A 10,000-nucleotide genomic window follows, 5' to 3' on the forward strand; every position below is an offset into this window, starting at 1 on the left:
AAATAAAATTCCTAGAAAGTCCTGCATTATTTGCATATGCTCTGTGTTATATACACAGAGAATATGAAAAACTATGGCTTTTAGTCAAATACAAATTGGATTTTAATACAAATTAGTTTTCTGAGGAAGAAATTTGCACAAAGAATTTCATTAATTTGCATTTGCTTAATATGGATGGATGGATATGTTTGCATTACCACGGCAAAATGGCAAATGGACAGTCAAGCATTCAAATAGCAGACCCGCAATTATTAACTAACCGTAAAACTTAATTAACTTTTCATTGAAATCAAGCAATCCATGTGGACATAACAAGGTTAAGATTTAATATTAAATGTCAACTGGCCTACAAACAGCAATGGTCAGCATGTAGATTGAACGTATAATTTATTTTATTAATAACATCAATCATACGCCACAATTACTGCAGAAGTAGAAACAGCAAGGTGCCTAGGGGTATATGATTGATGTTAATTACTATGTGATAAGGGATTGTTTTAGAGGGGAAATTTGAATGTACCCATATGGTGGAATTTAATAGAATTCGTAAATGAGTAGACATAATGTAGGAGTAAGGAACTAGAAAAATACATTTAGGTCTTTGGTTTAAAGAAAGTCATTTTACATCGCCTATTTATACCCTACTCCACTACTGTGGTACAGGGTATTATAACTTGCATTTGTTGGTAACACCCAAAAGGAACAGAGATAGACCCATTGATAAGTATACCGATCGACTCAAAATGATTTCCTGATTCGATTTAGCCATGTCCGTCTGTCTGTCTGTCCGACTGTCTGTCTGTCTGTCCGTCTGTCCATGTTAATTTGTGTACACACTACAGCTCGCAATTTTCATCCGATCGCCTTCAAATTGGGTACGGGAATGTTTTTCGGCCTATTGAAATTGGAAAAAATCGGTTCAGATTTGGATATATCTCCATATATAAGTTCATTCGATTTGCGATTCTCTCGAATTTTGGCAGCAAAGATTTTCTTATGACCCTTGATATCAGTGGTGAATTTCATAGAAATTGGTTCAGATTTGGATGTAGCTCCCATTTATTTTGCATACCATATGTCCCATAGCAGTTATACCGAAATATGTTTCGATTTAGACCAAATGGTAATAAGTACAGTAGCTATATTTAAAAATAAACCGATCGGAACTATTGGGTTGCCCAAAAAGTAATTGCGGATTTTTTAAAAGAAAGTAAATGCATTTTTATTAAAACTTAGAATGAATTTTAATCAAATATACTTTTTTATACTTTTTTTCTTAAGCAAGCTAAAAGTAACAGCTGATAACTGACAGAAGAAAGAATGCAATTACAGAGTCCCAAGCTGTGAAAAAATTTGTCAACGCCGACTATATGAAAAATCCGCAATTACTTTTTGGGCAACCCAATATATACGACACGGATGTCGAAAAGCCTAACATTAGTCAATGTTTCAAATTTCAGTGAAATCGGGGCCAAGTTTTTAAATCGAGATGTTGGTTCACATGGCAGCCATATCCAATTCTGGACCGATTTAGTTCAAGTTGCTGCAAAATGTCGAAGAGCTTTACACAAAGCACTGTCCCAAATTTCGCGAAATCGGAAAATAAATGCGCCTTTTACGGGCCCAAACCTTAAACTTAGAGATCGGTCTATATGGCAGCTATATCCAAATGTAGACCGATCTGGGCAAAATTGAATAAATATGTTGGGTGGCCTAATATAAATCACTGTCTCAAATTTCAGCGAAATCGGACAATAAAGGCGCCTTTTATGGCCCAAAACCTAAAACCGAGCGGTCGGTCTATATGGCAGCTAAATATATCCAAATCTACACCGATCTGTGCCATATTGCAGATGTATATCAAGGGGCCTAAATTATCTCACTGTCCCAAATTTCGGCGACATCGGAAAATAAATGCGGGCCCAAAACCTTAAATTGAGGAATCGGTCTATATGGCAGCTATATCCAAATCTGAACCGATCAAGGCCAAATTATAGAAGGATGTCGAGGGGCTAATACAACTCACTGTTTCAATCTTCAGCAACATCGGATAATAAATGTGGCTTTTGTGGGCCTAAGACCCAAAATCGAAGGATCGATCTCTATGGCAGCTATATACAAATCTGGACCGATCTGGGCAAAATTGACAATGGATATTTAAGGGCCTTATACAACTTACTGTCCCAAATTTTATCTAAATTGGATAATAAATGTGGGTTTTATGGGCCTAAGACCCTAAATCGGAGGATCGGTCTATATGGCTGCTATAACCAAATCAGAACTGATCGGGGCCAAATTGCAGAAGGAGGTCGTAGGGCCTAACACAACTCACTGTCCTAAATTTCTGCAAAATCGGATAATAAATGTGGCTTTTATGGGCGTAAGAACCTAAATTGGAGGATCGGTCTATATGGCAGCTATATGCACATCTGAACCCATCTGGGCCAAATTGACAAAGGCTTTTGAAGGACCTAATACAACTCACTGTCCCAAATTTTGACAAAATCGGATAATAAATGTGGCTTTTACGGGCCTAAGACCTTAAATCGGAGGATCGGTTTATATGGCAGCTATATCCAAATCTGGACCGATCTGGGCCAAATTGACGAGGGAATTTGAAAGGCCTAATATCTATCTGAATACATCCGTCAAGGTCGATCAAAATTGGTTCATAATTAGATATAGCCCCACTTTTTTATTAATAGGTGTAGGGTATTATAAAGTCGGCACAGTCCGACTTTTGCCTTTCCTTACTGGTTGCATTTTAACTTTGTTTCGGATTTTAATGAAAACTTTAGAATTTAGCTTCTATCGCTCAAGGCTTGGCAAAAGATGTTTCAACAATGCATACGCCATAGGCAGATGGTGACATACTGGATTAATATACCCAGGTATATTGCATAAGTGGTTGTTTTAACGAATTATCAGACCGTCTCAGCTGATGGCATGAAATGTGATATTATAATTTGTAGATATTCTATAGCCTTAAACCTAATTCATATTCCATTACTCAATAGGAGTAAAACTTATTAAGTTACTACCAAAAATCATGAGTCAATCATGCCACAAGGGCATGGTGCAAGTAGGCGTATTATTAATATTAATTATTTAGCTCAGAAACTTGAATTCAACTAAACCATAACTTGATAGCTCGAAAATTAATGCATTAAATTCTTTGCAATTCATTCAAAATTGTTATTTAATTATTTTTTTGATCACATTTCAAACAACTTACCCACAACATTAAATGTATACGACAATGACATCTTGGGCTCTGTGTTTATTTGACATTCATATATGCCTGAATCCCTTGGCTGTGGATATTTGATTTGCAGAGTCCAATTTACAGAATTCTCGGGACGCAAGACCTACAAATACAATTTTTGTTTGTTTGCAAAAAATGCAAATTAACACAAAAAGATCATCGTTAAGATACTCGAACACACTTTTATTGCTTTTAATTTCCATTTATGCGAAACTAGCTTTTGCTGGTGCTTACCTGAAATCTCTGGTCGGATGTATAGGTTGTGGAGCCTGCTGTTAGGATATGTAAATCACGTTTTCTGATCCAGGAAACCTTAAATGGAAAATAACACAAAACGAAACGCAATAAATAAACATTCATTGGGCCTGAGAATATTCTTTTGCGAATATATTATACTTTGTGTGTAAAATTATGCAAACCCCCCCATTGTTAATGATACACTGAGATTTGAGAGCCTTCATGGCTTTTCGAGTAAGGGTTTACAAAAAGGGTTGGCAAAATCTTAAAAAATATATACATATTTTTGTTGGGTTGACACTTGGGCTTTGCAAAACGAGAGCAATGAAAAATGCAAATAATAAAAGTCATGAACATTAATAAGCTGTCACAAAAATGGCAGGCAGCACAATAGGTATCGTCATCATTCATTTTGGGGGGTTTAATATGTTTTTCCACAGCCAATGAATAGTGAAATAGGACGGAGATATAGAATAACAAGTAAGACCGGGCCGAATCTTATATACCCCCCCCCCCCCCCACCCCACCATGGATAGCATATGTCGAGTTCTATGCGATGTATCTCTATTTAGGCAATTCGGACCATAAATGATTGCTGAACATTTTAGAAGTCATTGCGTAATATTTCAGTTCATTCGGATAAGAATTGCGCCTTTTAGGGAGGGGCTCAAGAAGCAAAATTGGGAGAAAGGTTTATATAAGAGATGTATTAAGCATTGATCGATTCAGACCATATTAGGCGCGTATGTTGAAGGTCATAAGAGAAGCCGCTGTACAAAATTTCTGCCAAATCGGAGGAGAACTGCGCCCCCTAGAGGCTCAAGAAGTTAAGATCCCGGATCGGTTTATATGCTACCAATATCAGGTTATGTACCGATTTGCGCCATTCTAAGCACAGTTATTGGAAATCATAACAAAACACCTCATGCAAAGTTTCAGACAAATCGGATAAGAAGTGCGCCATCTAGAAACTCAAGAAGTCAAGACCCCAGATCGGTTTATATGGTAGCTACATCAGGTTATAGACCGATTTCAACCATACTTAACACATCTGTTGAAAATCATAAAGAAACACCTCATACAAAATTTCAGCCAAATCGGATAAAAATTGAGTCCTGTGGTGGCTCAAGAAGTCAAGATCCAAGATCGGTTTATATGGCAGCTTTATCAAAACATTGACCTCTATGGTCTATTTACAATCCCAACCGACCTACACTAACAAGAAGTAATTGTGCAAAATTTCAAGCGGATAGCTTCTCCCCTACGAATGTTAGCGTGCTTTCGACAGACAGACGGACGGACGGACATGGCTAGATAGACTTAAAATGTCATGACGATCAAGTATATATATTTATTTTAAGGAGACTGAGACGAATATTTCGAGGAGTTACAAACAGAATGACGAATTTGTATACCCCCATCCTATGGTGGAGGGTATAATAAACAGAATGACGAAATTAGTATACCCCCCATACTATGGTGTAGGGTATAAAAACTTGCGAATGTCTACATCAGCAAACGCAGTAAAGTCCTTAAGGACATAAATTTCTAAAATGGAACTCTCTCTGCTAGTCAGTGCTGAACACACACAGCGGAATCTCTCTCCTTTTCATCGATGTCCTCACAGGATCTGCAGAAGTAGTTGACTGCTCTGGGCCAAATTGAAGAATGATGTCGATGGGCCTAAGACAACTCACTGTCCCAAATTTCAGCAAAATCGGATAATAAATGTGGCGTTTATGGGTCTAAGAACCTAAATCGGAGGTTCGGTCTATATGGCAGCTATATCTAAATCTAGACCGATCTGGGCCACATTGACGAGGCATATCGAAGGGCCTAACACAACTCGTTGTCCCAAATATCAGCAAAATCGGATAATAAATGTGGCTTTTATGGGCCTAAGACCCTAAATCGGAGGATCGGTCTATATGGCAGCTATATCCAAATCTGGACTGATCAAGGTCAAATTGACGAAAGATGTCGAAGGGCCTAACACAACTCATTGTCCCAAATTTGAGAAAAATCGGACAATAAATGTGGCTTTTATTGGCCTAAGACCCTAAAATGGAGGATCACTCTATATGGGGGCTATATTAATATATAGTCCGATATAGCCCATCTTCGAACTTAACCTGCTTATGGATAAACAAGTAAAAGCGTGCTAAGTTCGGCCGGGCCGAATCTTATATACCCTCCACCATGGATCGCATTTGTCGAGTTCTTTTCCCGGCATCTCTTCTTAGGCAGAAACAAGAAGTCAAGATCCCAGATCGGTTTATATGGCAGCTATATCAGGTTATGAACCGATTTGAACCTTATTTGACACAGTTGTTGAAAGTAAAAATAAAAAACGTCATGCAAAATTTCAGCCAAATCGGATAGGAATTGCGCCCTCTAGAAGCTCAAGAAGTCAAATCCCCAGATCTGTTTATATGACAGCTATATCAGGTTATGGACCGATTTCAACCATACTTGGCACAGTTGTTGGTTATCATAACAAAACACGTCGTGCGAAATTCTATTCCAATCGGATAAGAATTGCGCCCTCTAGAGGCTCAAGAATTCAAGACCCAAGATCGGTTTATATGGCAGCTATATCAGGTTATGGACCGATTTGAACCATACTTGGCACAGTTGTTGGATATCATAACAAAACACGTCGTGCAAAATTTCAATCTGATGGGATAAGAATTGCGCACGCTAGAGGCTCAATAAGTCAAGACCCAAGATCGGTTTATATGGTAGCTATATCAGGTTATGGACCGATTTAAACCATACTTGGCACAGTTGTTGGATATCATAACAAAACACGTCGTGCAAAATTTCATTCCAATCGGATAAGAATTGCGCACTCTAGAGGCTCAAGAAGTCAAGACCCAAGATCGGTTTATATGGCAGCTATATCAAAACATGGACCGATATGGCCCATTTACAATACCAACCGACCTACACTAATAAGAAGTATTTGTGCAAAATTTCAAGCGGCTAGCTTTACTCCTTCGGAAGTTAGCGTGCTTTCGACAAACAGACGGACGGACGGACGGACGGACGGACGGACGGACGGACGGACGGACGGACGGACGGACGGACGGACAGACGGACGGACATGGCTAGATCGACATAAAATGTCACGACGATCAAGAATATATATACTTTATGGGGTCTCAGACGAATATTTCGAGTAGTTACAAACAGAATGACGAAATTAGTATACCCCCCATCTTATGGTGGAGGGTATAAAAATGAATCTGTGAAAAGTTTCAGCTCAACATCGCTATTTTTGAAGACTGTAGCGCGATTTTCAACAGACAGGCAGACGGACAGACATGCCTAGATCATCCTAGATTTTTACGCTGATCAAGAATATAAATACTTTACTAGCTGACCCGGGCCCGCTCTGCTGCGCCTTCTTTTACTTTATATGGGACAAAAGTTTCCTTGGAATATTTATTTTCGATAATTAAAGATCTTTTTGTGAAATACCATGCTACGAAAATACAATAGTATATCGCTTGACTAACAGTTTAACAATATAAGTGCCTTTATCTGAATCCCATATGATCTTTGTTGGTCTATGAATTAAAGTTTGGATATAAGGTGTACTCCATTCTTAAAATACCTTTTTTCAGCCCTATATTCTCATGATGTCTGATTTAGTAGTGTTTGTAGGGGGAGAGGTGCTCCAGCAGATTCTTAGCCCTCAAAAAATGTCAGCATAGTGCTCTTCTCTTAAATACCATTTATTTAAACCCCATATTGCAATTTGCTTAAGAGGAGTTTACAGGATGAGGCGTCTCCCAAACACATGGCCCCAAAATAGGTTATCAAATTCGTTTTCTAATCTCAAATACCTTTCATTTGAGCCAGATATTGGCATGGTCGAAAAATATTTTCCCTTTGGGGGTGTTTTGGGAAAGGGGTGATGCCCTTAATACATGGTCCTTCATTTGGATATCAAATTAGTATTCTGCTCCAAAATAACTTTATTTGAGCCCCATATTGCGATGGTCACTAAAAAATTGCTGTTTGTGGGGTATTTTGGGAAAGGGGTAGACCCCCAGAAAATTGGTTCCAAAAATGGGCATCAATTCTTGCTCTACGCCCGAATACCTTTCATTTAAGCTCCACATTGTCATGGTCGGTAAATATTCCCGATTTAGGGATGCTTTGGGGAATAGGGGGGTCCCCCTAAGCCCGGAAAATATATCAGTAACGTGCTCTATTCTCATATATCTATATACCATTTATTTGAACCCCATATTGCCATTGCCCTCAAAATTGGATATCAAATTCGTTTTCTAATCTCATTTAAACTCCTTATTGCAAAAGTCTGCAAATATGTCTGGTTTGAGGTATTGACCCTAAAAACTATGAATATTAAGTTCCACTCTAGACAGTTGGCAACTAATTTTGATATCAGATACGTGGTCTACTCCCACATACCTTTAATTTGAGCGCCATATTTCCATAGTTGGCAAACATGACCAGCTTGGGGGGTGTTTTGGGGGATGGGCGGCCACTCAGTGAGTTGGCCTTGAAAACATATATCGGATACGTGTTCCAATTTAAAAATCCTCTTATTTGAGCCTCATTTTGCAATATTCAGAAAATACTTACTATTTGGGTGGTGTTGTGGGGGTGGGATGGCCCCATAGACACTTTTCTCGAATATTGATGATCGGTAAATATGTTCGATTTAGGGGTGTTTTGGGGCTTGGGGTGGTCCCCCTAGCACTTGGTCCGTCAATTGAATATCAGATACGTTTTATTATCCTAATTACCTTTGATTTGAGTCCCATATTGTCGTGATTGGTCTAAATATATGTTTGGTAGGTTTTAGGGTGGGGCGTCCCCCCTAGGTATCCCATCCGTATTTTGGATACTAAATTTTTATTTTTAGGGTACTATATGAGAGCACACAAAATTTCGCTTAAATCGCACCACCCATCTCCCAGATCTGGCGTTTCTGAAAATTAGGGTAAGGGGGATGGTCCGCCCCCATTTTGTCAACGCCGACTATATGAAAATTCCGCAATTACTTTTTGGGCAACCCATATATAAGATAGGGTTGGAAATTCATATTTCGAAGTGTTGCAAGCGAAATGGCAAAATAAATATACCCCATCCTTCGATGGTGGGTATACAAATTTATATAGAATTAAAATTTGAATACATTTCCAAAGAGATACAATTTGGATAAAGCTTTCCATAGAGAAAAATTTTAAAATTTTTTAAATTTTCGAAAGAGAGATAATATAGAGATAACACTTTGACCAGACTTTCCAAAGAAACATTTTCTATTGACAACCACCTGAAATCTAAATTAAATTTCCTTTAAAAACCAAAAATAACATAGTCAACATTCAAGTGATTTTCGTTCAAGCATTGCTTTTGGGTTATTCTCACGTTTAACCAAACCATGGCAGAAATTCGTTGAAGCGGCTTTATGCCCAAGGGTTTTGTTCTTCTGTGTGTCACAATCAAATTGTTTTTTTTTTTCATGCCCTCCACCATAGGATGGGGTGGTATACTAATTTCGTAATTCCGTTTGTAACACATCGAAATATTGATCTGAGCCCCAACAAAGTACATATATTCTTGATGGTTCCGACTCTCTAAGTCGATTTAGCCATATCCGTCTCTCTGTCCGTCAGTCGAAAGCACGCTTACTTTCGAAGGAATAAAGCTGAGCGTTTGAAATTTTGCTTGAATAGTTCCTGGTAGTGTAGGTTGTTTGGGGTTGTAAATTGGCTATATGAAATTTTGCATGGGATGTTTTGTTATGAAGACCAGAAACAGTGCCAAGTATGGTCCAAACCGGTTCATAACCTGATACCAAGCATGAGCCGTTTGCGGGCACAATTATTATCCGATTTAGCTGAAACTTTGCATGAAGTAATTTGACTTCCAAAAACTGTTCCAAGTATAGTTTAAGTCGGTTCATAACCTGACATAGCTCCCATATTAACCGATCTTCTTCCTTCTTGTGCCTCTAGAAGGTGCAATTGATATCCGAATTGGATGAAATTTGGTCCCCAACAGCCAAACCAAGTATGGGTGCCCAATCGGTTCATAATTTGGTATAGCTCCAATAGCATAGTAATTCTTATCCGTTATCTTTTGTTTGCCTATGAAGAGGTATCGGGCAAAGAACTTGACAAATGCGATCCATGGTGGAGGGTATATAAGATTTGACCTAGCCGACTTTAGCACACTTTTACTTGTTTTTAATTTGGTTTTTATTTTTTGGGAATAAAATGTCTGATTTCCATTTTATGGCTTTTTTTTTCAGCCCCATTCTTCACCATACTGTCGCCACTCCAACCACCTTCCAATTGTCTAGCAAAATGTCGTTCTTTTGTCCCTTGTCGCTTACAACTCCTTGGTGTAGACCTGATTCTACGTTTTGTTGGCTGACTTGCCTTATTTGTTACATTTTGCTGATTGCGTGAAAATATTTTTGCAGTATTCTTTATTGTTGTTTTGCTCCTGATTTGT

The 10,000-nt window shown here is 38.4% G+C and overlaps 1 protein-coding gene across 2 annotated transcripts in view; it reads right to left on the reverse strand.

Annotated features, from left to right (window-relative positions):
• LOC106081170 (uncharacterized) overlaps nt 1-10,000 on the reverse strand; it is a 522,321-nt gene that overhangs the window by 87,424 nt on the left and 424,897 nt on the right. For both annotated transcript variants that reach the window (XM_059368620.1, XM_059368619.1), the window contains 2 exons: nt 3,500-3,577; nt 3,236-3,368 (listed from right to left, as the gene is read on the reverse strand). In XM_059368620.1, the coding sequence (XP_059224603.1) occupies nt 3,236-3,368; nt 3,500-3,577 (211 nt within the window). The remainder of the gene's footprint in view (nt 1-3,235; nt 3,369-3,499; nt 3,578-10,000) is intronic.

The sequence above is a fragment of the Stomoxys calcitrans genome, chromosome 5, assembly GCF_963082655.1.
Source record: "Stomoxys calcitrans chromosome 5, idStoCalc2.1, whole genome shotgun sequence".
Classification (NCBI taxonomy): domain Eukaryota; kingdom Metazoa; phylum Arthropoda; class Insecta; order Diptera; family Muscidae; genus Stomoxys; species Stomoxys calcitrans.